This window comes from Chionomys nivalis, chromosome 8 (genome assembly GCF_950005125.1).
Source record: "Chionomys nivalis chromosome 8, mChiNiv1.1, whole genome shotgun sequence".
Taxonomy (NCBI): Eukaryota; Metazoa; Chordata; class Mammalia; order Rodentia; family Cricetidae; genus Chionomys; species Chionomys nivalis.
The window spans coordinates 37,502,264-37,521,495 of NC_080093.1; the positions used below are offsets into that span (position 1 = coordinate 37,502,264).

Here is a 19,232-nt window from a genome sequence, read left to right on the forward strand (position 1 = left end):
ACAGAATAGATAATGGAGTATTTTCTCTGAATTTGCCAAGTGCCATGGACTGGACATTGTGAATATAATTTTTACCCGATAATTGTTCCTATTGTATATAGTTTTACTGTATTAGATTTAAACCTTTCCTTTTCATTTAGATGAAAGAGGGGAAATGTTTTGTGATATTTGAACATTGTATGAAGATATATTGCTGTGAACTGAATGACAAATAGCTAGGCAGGGACAATAGGTGGGATTTCCTGGGAAACAGAAAAAGAGGAGGAATCTAGGTGCACCATTTATGCCAAGTGGTGCCAAGAGACATGTAGAGTTAGACATATAGAATGAAAGAAAGGCAAATGCCATGAGGCAAAATGTAGATTAACATAAATGGGTTAATTTAAATTATAGGAGCTGGTGGGAAAAGCCTAAGCTAAGGCTATGCTTTCATAATAATAATAAGTATGCACATCATTATTTGTGAACTGGTTGCCCAGAGAAAAATCTTCCTACAAATTAGTAGTTAAAACATTTCATGTCCATGGTAATTGACCACATGCATAGACATAATTCATCTTTTGAAACATGAAGGTGATAAGCAGGACTTGTTGGAAACTGGGATACAATCTACTGAGCTGAACTAATAAGTCTGGTATAGTACCAGCAGGATGCGAGGAAAGACGCATGCTTTAGGGATACACAGATTCTATCTCTGAAGATTCGTGGTCTTCTCCAGTCAAGAGCATCTGCTTCTCAAGGTGTATTCCCACAGAAACTGGGTCAAAGTCCTCTTTCTCACTTCACTCTTCTATTTCACTCAGGATTAAGATTCTAGACAAATGTGTTCAATCATTGACATGTTTTTCTTCCAAAGTGAATAAACAGCAGTTGTATAAAACCTTCTTATATTCTCATGTCACCAAATTTCTATGCTTACCTAACTACACTAAACATAAACATTTTTAAGGTTTCCCTCCTAATTCATGGGAAAAAAAAAACATACTGAAGAATTAGATGAGTATCTGTCACATATTCTGAAACACTGCATTTCTTATGAATCTTCTGGCACTTGGAAGTCTTCATTTGCAATATGTTATCTCCATTGTCACTCTTTTTCTTGTGATTTCTTTCAATTAGATTGACAAGGAACAACATGATAAAATACTCGATCTTATTGAGAGTGGGAAGAAAGAAGGAGCCAAACTGGAGTGTGGTGGTGGACGCTGGGGAAACAAAGGCTTCTTTGTTCAGCCCACAGTGTTCTCCAATGTTACCGATGAGATGCGCATTGCCAAAGAGGAGGTAATGGCCCTACTGTTTCTATTTCTGGGCTTGTCACTTTCTTCTGTGCATAACCTGTATGTTCTCCTAAAACCCTCAGCTTCTTTAGTAGCTTTCCTCTGAAATGCTTGATGATAAAAAATAAAGAAATTTGAGATCAAGACTAATTAGTGAGAAATGCAATGGGCTACAAATAGATAATATCAAACACAGAACAAAGTTCACAGCAGTTTTTGTAGATGTGTAATTTCCAGCCTTAAAGGAATGGGAAATGACTCTGTACTTTTTAAAAATAGGAATAAATGTGGATATATCGCACTACATATGCCATGCACAGAACAGGACCCACTGCATTATCTATATTATCCACATAAAAAAGTCAACCAAGAGAGACAGAGTGGACTGGCTATGTAAGGGAAGTGATGATGATTCCTGGGGAGCACAATCTAGGAAGCATCAATAAAGATGGTACTCAGATATTCAACATATAATTAAGAGGAACTAGTTTGTGATTAAAATGGTAGCTAATATTCTTCACAAGTATGAGGGCTTTTAATATATGCAGAGATATGAGCACTTGCCTGGAACAAAGAAAGTGTCATGTACTACACTAAAATAGGAAGATACAATGAGTCAAAAACACTCATTCATAATTTCAATATTCAATGCATCTATACACATGTCCCTGATATGGCAGAGGATATGAGAGGTTATTTTCTTTACCTCCATAATGTAAACAAATAAAGAGAAAGGGGGACTATCCAGCTTTGCTGGGAGATGAAATAAAGAAAAGAAATAAAAATCAAATATATGTGGATCATCCAAAATATTTAGGTCATCTACATCAATTCAGTACTCAACTTCATTTGCATTTCTGCACTTATCGGTCAATTCTTCTTTGATCAGACCTATTGCTCTTATAGATTTTGGTTAACATTTCTACAAAGGACAATAAAGCAGAAAATCATCTTCATTCAAGGAAACATTTGTTGTACTCTTATAATATGTTCACTGGAATATCTCATTTGCTGTTTCAGAATAGGAGCCAGAGCCCTATCTGAGTCACCTGAGTTACTGCAACTCTGAGCAAACTCCTGTCTTCCTGCTCCACCTGCTTCCCATTGACAGTGTTTGCATTGCTATGCTTCCCAGTTATAGGGTCATGAAAGAACTTAGAGCCCTAGGGTCCGCCCCTACCCTTCAGGGAGTGGCTTCTAACTGCCCCATGGTACTCAAATTGACTTGGAACCAGAAAACCATTTGAGGCTTGAGGGTTTTTGCCAACCCATGCCCACATTTCCCAGGAAATTGGACCAGCATTCAGAAAAGTCTTTTTTTTTTAAATTTTGATAAATACCTTACCAAAATATAGTAGTTTTGTATCCATGTGAAAATCCAGGTGTTTCCTATTACCTTGGAGGGGGGATGAGGTACAGACTGAGTTGTGTTTGGGTTTTACTAACTAGATTCCAGTAGAAATGTAATACTGGCTTATCCTGGATTAGACAAATTGTGACTCCCATTCTCTGTCCTATAACTCGAGCCACTGCCAGAGGGTTTGGTTAGTATAGGTTCTGGAGTTAAGTTTCCAGCAATAAATCCTTTTATACTTTTTGGTAATTCTGTATATGGTTAGGTGACTAGTAGAATCTCGGTAAAAAATAATTGTGTTATTTTAAGTATTTTTTATAATTACAAAAGTATCCAAATATAATAAAATGGATGATACTTAAATCAATGACAAACCAGTGTTCAAGGCATAAACACTGTTCTCAATCATTGTCTGTTACACTCAGAGCAAAGCATTGATTTTTTGTCTTCTTGTCTTATGCAGGATCTTGAAGAAAACTAGGCTTAGGATTTAAAACATTGCCAAGGAAATCATGCATTTCCTGATTTGTTGTTCAGCCCTTACATTTTGGGAAGCTCAGTCGCATCGTGTAAGAATAAACACTGCCATGATTACTACTGTCTGCTCCATAGAAAAGAAAGAAACACATGATCAGAGCATGTTTCCAAGTTCACTGGATAGGCTGGTTTATCCTTACACATAGGTCTGAAGAGAGAGACAACTCCTTAGTCCATGGAGAATGGCTTCTAAGAAAGCACAGGAAGTGTATTTAAAGCATATGCAGTGTGTATAGTGTTAACCTGTGTTTGTGTCACTCTTGTGTAGATATTTGGACCAGTGCAACAAATCATGAAGTTTAAATCTATAGATGATGTCATCAAGAGAGCAAACAATACTTCCTATGGCCTGGCAGCTGGAGTCTTCACAAAAGACCTGGATAAGGCCATCACTGTGTCTTCTGCTCTGCAGGCCGGGCTAGTGTGGTAAGTGCATTGAAGTAAGCTGTGTCCTTCCTGTATTAGCCAAATGGGCAGGCTGAGTTGACCTCCTCTAGACTTGAACTTTCCTAGAAATTATCTGACCTGCTAGAAAGATAGTTTCTATAAATAAAAAAACAAATTATTGTCTTTCAGCTTTGCAAGTTACTTATGTAGAATATTGACCATTTTATGGCTATTTGCTTTATATAATATATGTATTATTAGATAATACTAGGGCACTTTGTACTCTGCTATATAAACAGGAAGATGAAAGTAAAATTCTATTATAATCAACCATATCTTAGATAATGTATATTACTACCTTATACGCACTAGACATTATTGCTATTACTATCATTTACCATATTTGAAATCGAACTGAAGGAGTTACATTAGCTGAGCATATGCTCTTCTTGTGAGCTCTATCCTAGTCTGCTTTATACTTTTTAATATATGATAAGAGCTCAGTTTCTCAGTCTGGCCTTGAACTCACTCTGTGGCCCACTTCTCATCCTTCTGCAAAATGCTTCTTAGAGGCTGGAATTACAGTTCTATATCCATAGACTTAGTGCTATTTAATTATTTTTTAATTGTTTTTTAAATTAATATATGTGCATGTGTATTTTGCTTGCATGTATGTCTGTGCACCATGTGAGTGCCTGGTGCTTGGAGAAGCCGGAAGAGGGTATCCAATCTGTTGCAACTGGAGTCGTAGACAGATAGTTGTAACCCACAGGATATGGGTACTGGGGCCCAGTTCAAGTTCTCTGTAAGAGCAGCAAAGAAAGTTAACACTGAACCATCTCTCCAGCCCTTTCTATAACTTTTGACTTAGTCTGTTCTTTGATTTTTGTTATTTAACTTTAATATAAATTCTCAGGCTGTGCCTCTCAAACTGAGTCTTTGCCCATCATCTCCTCAGCAGCCTTTTCCTCATCAAGCCTCCCTTCCCTCAGTCCTGGGAACAGCACAAGCTATTGTCATTCTCTCAGGTAGTCCAGATAAAGAAAACAAGGCACTGAAAAGCATCCCAAGGGACACAACGAGGCAGTTCTTGAGCCTCTTGCTCACTTGAAATACCTTTTCCTCCTATCAAAGAGAGAGTCGTCATCTAATTATTGACTCAAAATCGTAATGTATTTCTTATACTCATCATTTTATCTAGGAAATATATATGGATGCTTTCTGTATTCTAGATTATAGTGCCGCTTTTAATCTAAATGATCAAACTTGATCAAAGTAATGGAGTTCTTAAGGAAATTTCTGAACTTTTAAATTTTCTGCTTAGAAATTATGGGGTGTACTAAGTATTATCTACAGTAGCCACCTCTTCTTTGTTTTAGGGTAAACTGCTACTTGGCTATGGCTGTCCAGTGTCCTTTTGGTGGATTCAAGATGTCTGGAAATGGGCGAGAACTGTAAGCTAAACTTTATATTACAATGCATACATATTTTGTGATAAGAATTGCCACTCCCAAGAAACTGTTCTGTTTTCACTACTTTGGGGGTAAACTACACCTATATTTAGCATCATATAGTTTTTTACATGTTGGAAGTACTTCCTAAGTGTAGAAAAGCAGCAGCAGATGGATTATACTTAATTAAGGTCTTACTACCCATTCAGAGCCATGGTAGGTACACCACCTTGGTAAATAAATTGTTGCCTGTTTTTAGGATTTTCTATGGTATATGTAAATAGAAGCTATTTTCAGAAAGAAGATAAAATGGTAAACTGGTAACATTGAGATGAATAAAAATAAATATCAAAACACTCATGATATTTGAATATATTTCTTAAATAACTTAAAGCTGACTTATCTCAAGCTAATATGCTTCTGGTAAAATCTGCCTAATAACTATAATGCATCTGTTAAATAAAGTATTTGCTGCAAAATGTCCACAGAGAATTATGAGACAATTACCTAGAATGACTCTTTTCTGGAGGTACAAGTTATTTTCAAAGGCAGAAAAACTGAATTAATGAATTTGAAAACAGGGTTTCCAAAGAATCCCAAATAATGAACTCAGATGAATTTTTATTTTCTTGATTGTATTTGTCAAATCAGCTTAGCAAATATTTCCCTGAACCTTCATTAAGGCTCATCTCTTGACACCGGGGATGAAGCAGACATAGCTTAGTCTCATACTGTTTTAGGCATTGGGTGGTCTGTCATGAGAAGCAAGGCTGCTATGTGCAGGCTTACCTGAGATCACTCAGATCCGCTCAACCAGAATGGATATTTGATGATGAGTCAACGGGATGATTTGTATGCAGAAGACTTAAAAGTCAGAGACAATAATGTATAGACTTTTCTTAGCTAAGAAGAAATTTAAGGAGGTAGATGTTCTTGAGGTCTGCATTAAAATTATATATAAATAATTTCTGAGGAAGGTACTCAGGTCAGCCTCAGTGTGACAATACACATAGAATTCTGTGAGTGTCCAGTGTCCCGGTAACCCTAAATACAATGTAAAGCAACTTGGTCAAAATTATGGACTTAGTTTTCTGCCTCTTTGATATGAACTACTTATTAAAACATTATATTTTAATTGACTTTAGACATCTGGGTCAAGCCATTCAATTATGTTGAAAAGCATGCTTTTGAGATTTTTAAGAGCTAGTTCCAAAAGTTTAAATTATTCACAGAAACTACCAATGTAAGGTATTATTGATTGCTCAGGAGAATAAGACATTGTCTATATACAAAACTGAATCTGGGGCAGAGTAGGTAAAGAATTATCAGAAACCAGCTCCTTTGCAAACCGGTGTGTGCATAGGTTTCATGATCCTGGGAATAGTCCTAATATATTATAGTCCTATATTATATATGCATTGTGTTCTTATCCAAACGATGGAAATCACAACTGAGTGTAGTCCTTATAAATTAAACCATTCATCAGAAGGAAAGAAATCACGACTTTCAAAATTGGCCTCAGGTAGAACTCAAATAATTACTGTGGCATCTACGCATGACTCAACTCAGCTTCTGATCACTTGAGATTGACTTGAAATTTTTTAAGTGTATTGTTAACATTGCATAATAGAGAAAACCATCTGCTAAAATCTAAAAAGCCTGAATCAAGCAAATTTTTAGTTTTGTTCCTCCTTAAAAGGAAATACAAGTATTCCAAAAACAAAATAAAACAAAATAAAATGAAAAAAAAAAAAACAACAACAAAGATTCGACCTATGATGATTAGGAGTTGTTTGGCCCAGATTACAAAGTTCTGCTTAAACTACGGCTTCAGAACAGGACCCTGAATGGAGGAGGATCTGGGTCATCTTCTACCTGCTCACCTCTTCTGTGACAACGCAGATTGTGAATGCAGGCTCAAATGAAGCTGGTGTTTTATTCTGTTTCTCTTCAATCACCGTACAATGTGATGTGAACTCCTCCTCATTTATTGATCCAATAAAATATAATCAGATTAAATTATGTGCTGGTTAGTCATATAAAATAATAAAGTCAAATAAAGTAATGTAAACAGCAGATATCTTATCTGAAAATAAGCCAAGCACATAATTATTTCAAATAAAAGACATGGTTAAGAATATTTTTCTCCATTGGAGAATTTATGTTTGGTCATAAAGCTAATGATCAGCTAGCAACTATATGAACTATTCTGTATTCGGTAAATATTTTACATTGTTCTTACTTAGGTAAGCAAAAATAAACACTTGTACCAAACTATTTTCAGTGTACAATTACGTTTATATGCAATTTTATTTCTTCCATAGGGGTGAGCATGGAATTTATGAATACACTGAGCTCAAGACAGTGGCAATGAAAATATCTCAGAAGAACTCATAAAGAAGCCAGCAGAATGAGGAGAAACCATTCAGCCATTGGACACATCTCCTATAGTCACCAGTAGAGTGATGTTCTCCTTTAACTCTTTCTTCTATTGACTTTTTAAATATAAGTGATTCATCAGTATTAATGTCACACATAGAAAACATGTAGCTTGATCTAAAAGAATCACTAGCCTTCTAATATGTGACCCCAATTCCTATTCCATATGAAAAGGATTGATTTAGGTACATGCTCTTCGTGACTCTGTCATGATCAGGTGCTTTCCAGTGTAGACACTTATTTAGAATATTTAGTTGGTAAGGGGCACCACTAGTGATTTAAGTTCTGTCCCTCAGTGAGCCCTTGAATTATGCCTAATGACTACAGAGCAAGTTGTTCTGTTTCCTATGGTTATCCCCTCTGAGTGTTGTGAAATGTTTTCTAGAATTCCCAATTGGAATTAAAACGTGACGCTTAATAAAGGCAATCTCACATGATTTTTGTTTAACTTGAGTTTTTAAAATAAATGTTTACCCTTTGAAAATTTCATATATATGTACAGTATGTTAGGATCATATTCAAACCCGCTCTCCCTATGGCTCCCCAGATCTGCATCCATGTACATCCTCCTCCCAATTCCATGTACTTTTAAATTTATCGTCCCTCACTGAATCCAGTTAATGCATGCACATGGGTGTGGAGCCATTCACTGGGGACACAGTCAGTCTATCAGGAGCCAATCTACCTCTGGAGAAAACTGACTTCCCTTCCACCAGCAGGCATCAACTGCTAATAACTCCTCTTACAAAGGTGACTTTTGTGCTCCTGCATTCATGCTGTAAGGTTGACTGGCTTTCTCTTGTGCAGGTCTTATGCAGTTAACCACAACCACCATGTGTTCAAGAGTACAATGACCTGTCTGTTTTAGCACATTTGTCAAAGCTGTTTTATCTGTATTTTTTGTTTGTTTGTTGTTGTTTAATGTAATTTCTATCCTGGTCCACAGACTTTATTGTCAGCCTAGGATTGGGACTTTAGCCTGGGTCTCAAATATCTTCCCACCAGGTGGCGTTCAAATTTCACTTAAAATCTTCTTTAAAATTAGTTTATAAATAATGCCATTCAAAATTTCCACTTCCTCCCCTCCTCCCACTTCCTCCAGCTCGCCCCACACACAATGCCCCCTCCCCCTCCAGTCCAAAGGGAGGGCAGGGTACCCTGCCCTGTGGGAAATCCAAGGCTCTCCCTCCTCCATTCAGGCTTAGGAAGATACGCATCCAAATAGAATAGGATCCCAAAAAGCCAGTACATGCAGTAGAGACAAATCCCAGTGCCATTATCACTGGCTTCTCAGTCTGCCCCAATTGCCAGCTACATTCAGAGGGTCCAGTTTGATCCCATGCTCCTTTAGTTCCAGTCCAGCACACTGTCTCAGTGGGTGGACCAGCTCCTCCTGTCATAATTTCCTTCCTCATATTCTCCCCGCTTCTGCGACTAGATAAGTCATAGGCCCAAGAGAAGAACTACTATGACTCTCCTGCTTAAGAGACATGGAATGAAACTAATGTCTAGCTGTTACCTATCAGTATGACCCTGCTAATAATCTTAAAGTAGCTGAAGTCTCAGACCAACTAGAGTGCTGGTCTCAGGTAGATAATTATCTTTAGCATTGGTTAAAGGAGACACAATGGAGTCGCCAGGTTCACCCACTCACCCCAAAGAATAATATGTCATCTTCTCTGTGTCTGGCTTTTAACAGATACATAGGCATGGATAAGTCTTCAGTTCCATGAGGCATTCTTTAATTTATACTTTATTTCTTAAACTTGTTATTTTTCTCAAACTTTTTGTTATTTCATATTCATATAAATATTGAAAATCCTAATTGCCCTAAATATGTTTATAATATTTCAAGGCTTAAATCAAGTATGTATTTAAGTTAACCCTATCCCAAATATTTAAATGGTTATAAATTTATTTTACTTTTGCCTTCTAAATATTTAATTAAAACCCAAACACCAGACTTGAAATTGAAATTATCCTTATTGCTTTAAATATTTTTATGAAATTTGTTCTTTATCAGGGTGGCCTTCGGTAGCCTTTTTCTACATGCTGACCAAGACAAATTTTGCACTCGTATGATCAAAGGCAGTCTAGATATGGAGGTACATAATAAACACTTCAATTAGGATCAGTTTTGTACTGGTTCAAATAGTAATTGAGAGAAGGTGGGCCCATGCTGTCTGTTTCAGTTCCTCTACCTGTGTGCTTTAGTCAAGTAGCAAGGAATGAAGAATGTACCATTCTGTGGTGCAGAAATGAGTCTGACAGATCACTGAATACACAAACAAGTTTGGGCATCAGCAAAGTGCTTCTTAGGTGTTTATACTTTGCAGGAATAGAATTTCAGAGCTAAGTTCATAACTGAAACAACAGCAGGATGTTAAAACTAAATGCACTTAGCAGAACCCTGACAAGGCTTTGAACTGTGGAAACCAACTTCTTTGGATAAAGAGTTTGGAGTGTTTACAGATCACTTTAGTAGATTCTGTGCTTATGAAGGTAATGACCCCTACATCCGAGGAAACGGTTTTCATGTAGAAGAAACACATATGAATGCACTGTTGCGCTTTTGATGGTAAGCTATTTCCTATGAGAGCATCTCCATTTGGTTGAGGACAGACTTTGAATCCTGGGTCCTGGAAGAACAACGATGCCATCACCCAAGACAAACTGTTTCCAATGTTTACACATTGCTTAAACCCTTATCGTGAGTAATCAGGATAGCTTATAGACATTTGGAATTAACACCCATTTCGGGTTTAGTCTTTGAAGGAAGGAAAACTTGAGGGAAATGGTCTTTTCAGAAAATGTTCAGAAACAAGAAAAGTACACAAAAGCTGGCCCTGCAGAAGACCATCCTGGAAGTGCTATTCAGCACACGCCAGTGGCAGCTAAGAGCTGCAGAGTCATTGAAGAAGAACATCTGACGTGGTATCAAATCAGATCTCCACAGGTATCTGTGGCTGGCTCAGTTTGCAAGCATATTTACTTATAAAGCAGAAGCATGTTTCTGCTGTCTGTAATATCCTCAGTGTTACAGTGTCTGTCGTCCCTTTAATGGGTCATATGTACACTATTTAAATGAGACCCCAGATTACAACACATGGTCACAAATAGGGATCCTTGAGGTTCCCTTTCATAATGACAACTCCCTACCCCACGTGTGTGTGTATGTGCGCGCATGCGTGCTTGTGTTTATATGTACTAGTGTGCTTAGTACCTGTGTGTAGGCCAGAGGATAGATATTCCGCCCTTTCCTTTTGTCTTCTTTCGGGAAGGGTGTCTTGTTTGATCTTGTGTATTTTAGATTAACTGCCTTGTGAACTGGCAGCTCATCTGTTTTCACCTGCCATCCCACCATACTAACACTTGGATTATGGATGTGTACTGCTTTCTGTTACTTTAAAAATAATTTAAAAAGATGAATTTCATACAGTTTACAGGATGAAAATTTATGATCATTACATTAAATATTGTGATGTCATCTGCTCACTAGTCTTTCCTACACTCACAAAGTTGTGATGTCATCTTCTCACTAGTTTTTCCTACACTCACAATGTTGTACAGTCACCACTCTTATCTAACTGAAAACATTTCTTTTCCCTCAAAGTAGATTTTATCTCTGAACCGTTTCTCTTGGTCCCCTCTGCCATCAGCCAATGTCTCACCTGCTTCCCCTTTCCTGACCCGCTCCTTTAAATGTGAGAGTCATAACAAGTGCTTTTGGTGCCTGTGACCTCATCTGACAACACACTCTGCTTCCATGGCCAACATCATTCAATTGATTCTGCAGCATAGGACATTGTCTCCCTTCATAGTCACCAAACTGCCAGGGTTCATCAGCTGCCTGCCTGCAGTCTTATCCACCTGGATGCTCTATCACCTGGATGCACTACCACCTGGCATGGCTGTGCTGCATCCGTGTAGCCTGATCTCCTTGGATTTCTCTATGTACATGAAAAACATGAATTAAGAACTTTTTTATTAATTAATTAATTTCACTTTTCTCTGTCTACTACTAAGATTAGAAAAAATGCTTGGGAGAGGGAAATTTGGATTAGGAGCAAGTGTCAGACTCGACTTCGATCTCTGACAGTAAATGGATTCTTAAACACAAACTGACTTGCCCCTGCTGTCTGCATTTAGTATTAGTGCCAATATTTTTTAACATGACCTATAAAGGTGCTTCTGAAGGGCAAAGTATTAATATCTCCAGACACAGTGACTATCATTTGGATACAAGTAATCTTCATGTTGATGTAAACCCACCTGGGAGATTTAAATAAAATTATGAAACTTCATGTTGGGGGAATGACAAAGTGTGGTGACTGGCAACTTTGGCATGGAATTGATCAAAAATTCTGTGATGGGTTAGGTAAAAAAGAACAGGCTCAGATCTTCAGAGACCTTACCTGCAATATGGATCTGAGTGTAAAACCAAGAAATAACAATAGCCTGAGAGGATGACAATGTTCAGAATTTGAATGCTAACCAGGAGGATAACTTACCAAACTGTGAAAAGCTAAACATATACAAACTACTACAATCTATTATCTAGGAACCAATCAAATTCTTTCCTAAGTATTGTGCTTTTTGTTTCCAGATAGAAAAATAACTACCATTTCATCCAACACAGCACACTGGATTACATGAGAATTACATCTTAGAGTAAAACAAACAAACAAACAAACAAACAAAGGGTAAATTTATGTGTTGCTATCAAACACACAATTGGTCCAATTGGAAAGACTGAGGAAATTTCAGAAGTCAAAAGAAAAGATGTATCTAAAATCCTGGAGAAAATCAAGCAGTTCCTGCCCTTCAGCATTTTCAGCCTTGATGGATCAAGGTTTGAGCAGCCAGGAAAGAGGAGCAGTAAGGCTTAGAGAGGAGGTAAAGCTGAGACCCACACCTTTCAATGACTTCTACCCACTCAACAATGTAATAGAAAAATATGTTATCTGAATGACTAGATAGAGAAACTTCAATAAATAATAGTCTATAATCAGGTATTATGATGGGGTAGAAAAGGTATGTTAAAATAACAAACACATTTATTTGAACTAAGGACTTTAGTAACAAACTAGTGTGACCCCAATCATTTCATGTTGACAAAGCAATGCAAGTGTAGCATTACTCAAGGCTGGAGCAAAGTTTTCCCACTAAGCAATTGTCGCTGCTATCAGACACTGTAAAGGTCATGCAAACAGCTTCTCACCCCTTCCTTTTACAATGTGCTATGTCATTGGGATACCTACCTGATCACAGAAGGTTCACCCTCAGCTTCACTGTTCACAATGCCAGCAGTGAAAATCACCAGCTACCTAATTCTTGACCTTGAAGCAAAGATTGCTCAAGGAAAGTGGCTTAGTATTAAATGTTTTTAACAAGGCAAATGAAAACTTTATGTGCATACAGATATGACTGTAGGCATACACTGTCCACATTATAATAAGCAGAGAGGATCCTCTGCAATTGTTACTGAACCATTTACATCAGTATTACTTACTGTTCTCACGCTGTGATAGAACCCCTGACAAAAGCATCTGGAGACAAAAGGGCTTCTCTTGACTCCAGTTTCCTTCACATTCAGGAAGTAGAGTGCTGAATGCTGCTTCTCTGCTCCTTCCTCCTTTATTCACATCCCCCACTCTGGGTACCCACGTCTTGGAACATTGCCACCCACATGCAGCATTTTCTCACCTGAATCTAATCTAGGAGTTTCCACAGAGGCTTGCTCAGAAATTTGTTTATATGTTAGTTTCAAATTTCCTCAAGTTACAATAAAGATTAATGGTCAGATTATGTACACTAGTTTAAGATTTTAAGATGGCAAAACGTACATTAGTACTTAAATTGGTTTTTATAAATGCACAATTGAATTCTGATTATAGTAAATGCATACTTAAAAACATTTTGAGTGTATGAATTCTACAGGAATGCATCCACTGGAGATGTTAAATGACAGGCCGATCAGTTCAAACTATTTACAATTGGAAGCATATAATAATAAACAATTTCACTCTCCCATTATTCATCCTGGCATTTTCTACCTTTGTAAGGTACATCCCAGAATCCTAGCTGCTGATTTGAATGGGAATACTACTGACTTAATTTAGAATTTTGACCAACTAACAGATTGAAACACATTGCTTGCAGTGATGTATCACATATATAAACTGTAACCATAAAATATAACTTAACAGAAAGAACGAAAAAAGATCTTTTAATAGATTCAGAAAAAGATACTTTATAAAATTTGGCATCTTTTCATGATCAAATGGGCAAAACTACGCCCATATTTTCAAATATTGTTTTAAATGTTCTTTTATATTTAATGTGGGATATGCTATAGAGATTTGCATTGATATGGATCTTGATTTAATGATACAAATTTAAGGTCAATTTTGTTATGACAATGAGACACATCTGCTCCTGGCAGCACCATTCTACTTCAGGAGGAAGATGGGCATCGAAAGCCATTTGGGCAAGAAACAACTCTTGCCTGAACATGCCTAAAGGTGAAATGATCCTTCCAGGTTCCAGCTTCGTGAAAGCGTCTGCTAGACATTCTGCAAGATACAGAAAAAAAATGATTGAACAGTCTTTGAAATTTCCTGCTTCATAAAAATGTCTGATGGATACAATGGTCCTGAAGGCCAAAGATGGATGCCCCAACAGTATAGAAAAACTTGGGTGACTGTCCAGGCAGTGCAATGTCTCTCAATTCTAGAGTTTTGGAAGTTGCTTACAATGTACTTCCTGTTTACTTAAATAATATTATATCCTTCTGGAGTCTTTAATGGATTTGAAGAATTTATAGTTATAGTTTTCCTTAGTAATGGTAAAAATAAACTAGATATAAATATTGTAAATGTAATTTTTACTTGATACCTCTTTTGTTATATGTAATTTTACTGTGTTAAAGTTAAAGCCTGCCTTTTTGTTTAAACAGAAAAAAGGAAATGGTGCAGGAGGTTCTTCTTTCTGTCTTTGTGTTGCTTCATTTGTTAATATAGAAACTGCTTTGGGCCTGTTGATAGAGCAGGCTATAGGACTAAGGTAGGTGGGGAAAACTAAATGGCATGCTGGAGAAAGGAGGGAGAGAGAGGGAGAGAGAGAGATGTCATGGATCCTTCAGAGAAGACACTGGGAATTTTACCTGGTAAGCCACTGACACGTGGCGATACACATATTAATAGAAATGCATTAAATTAAGTTATAAGAATTGTCCAATAAGAAATTAGAGCTAGTGGGCCAAGCAGTGATTTAATTAATAGAGTTTCTATGTGGTTATTTCAGGGCTAAACTATCCAGGTGGCTGAGATGAACAAGCAGCCCTTCTCCTGCAACACAGAGTAAACATACAAAATTCTTTCCCAACGCATCAAACTCCTAGCCAGCATCATACTTCATGTGGAAATGTGAATTCTGTCCTTTAGAAGAAGACGCATCTGTGTACTCTTAGTCTGTGTCACGTTTAAGTCTTATCCAGAACATGGACAAGTGAAATAAATTATAGGTTTTGAAGAAAAAAGTAGAAGTAAAAATATTTCCATTTGTGAGTATCATGATTTTATAAAACTCAAATATAAAAAAGTCACACTGACACACACTTTCTCCCTCTCTCTCTCTCTCACACACATGCACATACACACACGCATGCACATGTGAAATGCAAAAGAAATTCAGTCAAATTACAGGATAAAAAATATAAATATCAGTAGCAACTTTATATTATAATGAACATTTTGAGAAAGATATCATATTTTTAAGAGTTAACTGATATCAAATATTTTGGAAAAATCATCTGTATTCTAGTCACTTATTGCAGCCATTGACCTCTACGCAAGGTCCTGTGCTTTAACATTCCTCTGTGTTTAGTAGCGTCAGTAGCTAGCTAAATGTTCAACAATGTGTATGAACATTTATCAGATGTACTTTTTTGCTCCCTGATCAGTACATAGACTCTATAAATCATTACCTTAAGGTATTGATTCATTCTTAAGGGATGAATTCTTAAAATAATCTATTTTGAGATAACCTTTCTGGCATTTTTGTTTTCTTAGTTTGTAATCCCTGGGAAATATTAACCAAAGTTGTCCATTCATTCATTTTCTAACCAATAGGTAGTATCTAGTCAAAGATGATTAATTATTCCTTTCAAAGGTCTATGAAAAGAAAAAAGCAGCCTGGGTTGGTTTACAACAGGCTTAGACATGAGATTACAAAAGATCCTGGGAAATATATCTGTAGAATGTTGAAACCACAAAATCACTATGATCTGGGTGAAGAAAAGACCTGAAAGGAACTAGGACTGATCCTCCAGGAACCCAGCACTGACTCGTTCTATCAAATGTTTCATTGTGAGATTTGTAGACTCTAACAGATCTTTATGATTGAAAGATTTGTGATAGCCCAGAACACCATGCTGATCGTACAGCTGTGACATCCCTTTCCAGAAGTTTGCACCATTCAATGTGTCATGTGATCTCTTTTAAATCCTACTCTGGAATGCTAATCAATCTGACATTTAGTTTCCAGAGATTATGAGTTACAGCAACTTTATTTCCAACAAATACTTATTGAGATAATGCATAAGGTGTGTATACTTTCATGTCTTCTTGAACATAATATATACTTATATATTGTATAATATGTGATATATAATATATAACATTTTTAGAAGTGTATTTGAAGAAAATTTCATGAAACAATATTGAATTACAGTACATAAAACACACAGGTACATATTATCTTCTATTGCATTTTATTTTTCAAAATCCTGTTCTTGATCCATTAGACTAATTTGATTCTCTGAAACCAAATTTTTCTTTGATAATTATCTTGATTATTAGGTTGTTTTGTTAAAAAAATTAACACTCCAAGACAATGTGCTTGGCTTCTCAATGAAGAATGGTTCATTCTGGTAAACGTGTTCAGAATATTCTTATGTTCAAGGTGCATTTTGTTAAGGCATCAAAACTGATAACTAAAAATGTCTCTCACTTCAAAGAAAATAAGAGACAGATTATTCTTAAGGTAGTATCTAGTCAAAGATGAATTGCCATGGTCTAATTTGACCCAAATAATAAGCCCCAATTTGAAAATGTTTTCATTTTATAGGTGTATGTTTTAGGGAGTTCATGCCAGACCAAAGTACAGCTATCACTAAAGTCCAACATGGTGAACCAAAGACTTTTGGGGGTTACTTATAGGAATTTGGATGAGAGGTTGCTTACAGGAGCATAAATGACTTGAAGACAGATGTATCATTGAAATGTACCCTAGTATGGGTCACAGCTCACAAACCTGGAACCTGGAGAACACTGTATGATCTGTAGGCAGCTCAGCAGATTGAAAAGTACCCTTTCCAAGTGACTCAGTTGGTTTAAATCATTTCTAGGCAGCTGTCCTTGTTACTGTTTCTTCCAGGCAACTGGTCTTGTCTCATTGTCTTCTTTGCAACTTGAGTGAATCTGATCAGTTTTAGGAAGTTCCTTAAGACAGGTTTATCTTCTGTGTTAGAAGGTTCCTAGAAGATTACAATGTTTAATTAACAGAGAAAACTTCTACACAACATTATAGAACAAAGAAAGTCATAAATGCCATTTTCAGATACATTGATGGGTGTATCATATAGGCAGTTACAGAAAAATGGGAAAGCTCTGCAATGGGTCTCAGAGCTATCTGATGAAATTCTGAAATTTGAGTTGTTGGAAGATTTAATTTATTCTGAAAGATGTTGCCTGAAAATTTCAAGGCTGCAAGATTAGAAAAAGAGGTTGTCAATGAATAGCTATGGGATTGGGGATGGCCTAACATAATTTGTCTCTTGCTCTGCAACACTGAAACTATCCATGATCATGAAGCTCAATGTGCCAATTTGTCATATGAAGCATTTAATATGAGGTTTTTGCTCTTATTTTTGAACCTTTAGCTCATGAAGGAATGATATCAAGAATGGTTCATATCATCATTAAGGATAGAGGTGATTTGAGCATCTCTGAACTCAAGCTTCCATTTAGTAGTGTGTTATTTGATGGTAAATGTTGTGAATGTGTTTAAAACCAGCAAAGATATATTCTCCTGCAGTTTGTTTATATTGAGACTGTACAAGTGATTTGACCATAGAATTTTGAAACTCAGAAATTTGATTTCATGTCCAGGAGATAAAAATAAATTGATGATCAAGGTCTGTTCCCCCTAGAGACTCTAGGGGAGAAACCATATCCTTGTCTTTTCTACATTACACTCTTTTGCTTCTGACCCTTTTATCATTTTGCTCTGGACCCTTCAATCAGCTTCAAGTCATCAGCACAACATTTTCTTTTCATTGGTCACTTCACCTTTGTCTATTATAATTAAATCTCCACCACTCCTATATGGAGACCATTGTCATTGCATTTGGGACTATGGTGATTTAAGTAAGATGGTCCCCACCAATTTTGACCATGAGTAATTTCAAGACATCAGAATTAACATTGTATTATCTATTTTTCTCATTAGTGCAATCAAGTATCTGACAGACAAAATTATTGGCTTATAGATTCTGAAATTCCAGACAATAGAATTAGTTGTATTTATTCTGGTCCATGGGAAGAGAGATTAACATTCCAATTGAAGTGTAGTAATGAAGGTTCATCCTTTGATACAAAAAAGGGAGAAGATTAGCAGTCAAGTACAGCCGTAGCCATCTTTCTGCAGGTTAGGGTTAAGGTTAATCCTTTTGATAATATCCTTTCCCTTACAGAAGTATTTCAGTTTTTTGAGGTCCCATTTATTAATCATTGATCACAATGCATGAATTATCAGTATTTTTGTCAGAAAGTCATTTCCTGTGCCAAAGTATTCAAGGTTATTACCCACTTTCACTTTTATCATTTTCAGTGTATCTGGTGTATGATGAGGTCTTTGATCCTCTTGGATTTGAGTTTGATGCAGCGTGATATGTATGGTTCTACTTGCATTCTTCTACAAATGCACATTCAGTTTGAGCAGCACCATTTGCTGAAGATGTTGTCCTTTTACAGTATGTATTTATGGCTTCTTCATCAGAATCAGGAGTCCATGGGTATATAGACTCATGAATGACTCTATAATTTGTTTTCCATTCCAATATTATGTGGTTTTTATTACTATAGTTTAATAGTACAACTTGAAATCAGGGAAGGTGAAACTTTCAGCAAATCTTTTATTACTCAAGATTGTTTTAGTTATCATATGGTTTTTTGTTTTTTCAATATCTGTAAAGAATTCTGTTGGTATTTTAATGTGGACTGCTTTGAATCTGTGGATTGCTTTTAGCAAGATGGTCATTTTTCACTATGTTAATCCTACCGATCCAGGAGCCTGGGACACTACTCCATTTTTTGTTATCGTCTTCAAAAACTTGAAGTTTATATCATGCAAGTCTTCCACTTTCTTGGTTAGAGTTACCCTAATATATTTTTATTATTTGAGGCTACCGTGAAAGATATTATTTCCCTGATTTCATTCTCAGTCCGTTTGTCATATGTATATAGGAGAGCTACTATTTTTGTTTGTTTGTTTTTAAGTTGATATTGTATCTAGTCACTTAACTGAAAGTGTTTATTCAGTGAAAGTTGCCTGGTGGACTTTGTAGGATCACTTGTACATACTGTCATATCATTTGCAAATGATGCTTTGCCTTCTTTCTTTATAATTTGTGTCTTCTTATCTCTTTCAGTAGTCTTATTTTTGTAGCTAAACTTTAGGTAGTATTTTGGATAGAGAGGAAAGTGGACAGTCTTTCCTTTT

The 19,232-nt window shown here is 36.4% G+C and overlaps 1 protein-coding gene across 1 annotated transcript in view; it reads left to right on the plus strand.

Moving 5' to 3' along the window:
* The window catches only part of LOC130879336 (aldehyde dehydrogenase, cytosolic 1-like), a 33,100-nt gene extending 25,356 nt beyond the window's left edge, over window positions 1–7,744 (plus strand). The window contains exons 10-13 of the mRNA XM_057777694.1: window positions 1,120–1,284; window positions 3,440–3,597; window positions 4,938–5,012; window positions 7,334–7,744. Coding sequence (XP_057633677.1) covers window positions 1,120–1,284; window positions 3,440–3,597; window positions 4,938–5,012; window positions 7,334–7,406 — 471 coding nt within the window. The 3' untranslated portion in view covers window positions 7,407–7,744. The remainder of the gene's footprint in view (window positions 1–1,119; window positions 1,285–3,439; window positions 3,598–4,937; window positions 5,013–7,333) is intronic.
* The last annotated feature ends 11,488 nt before the right edge of the window (window positions 7,745–19,232 follow it).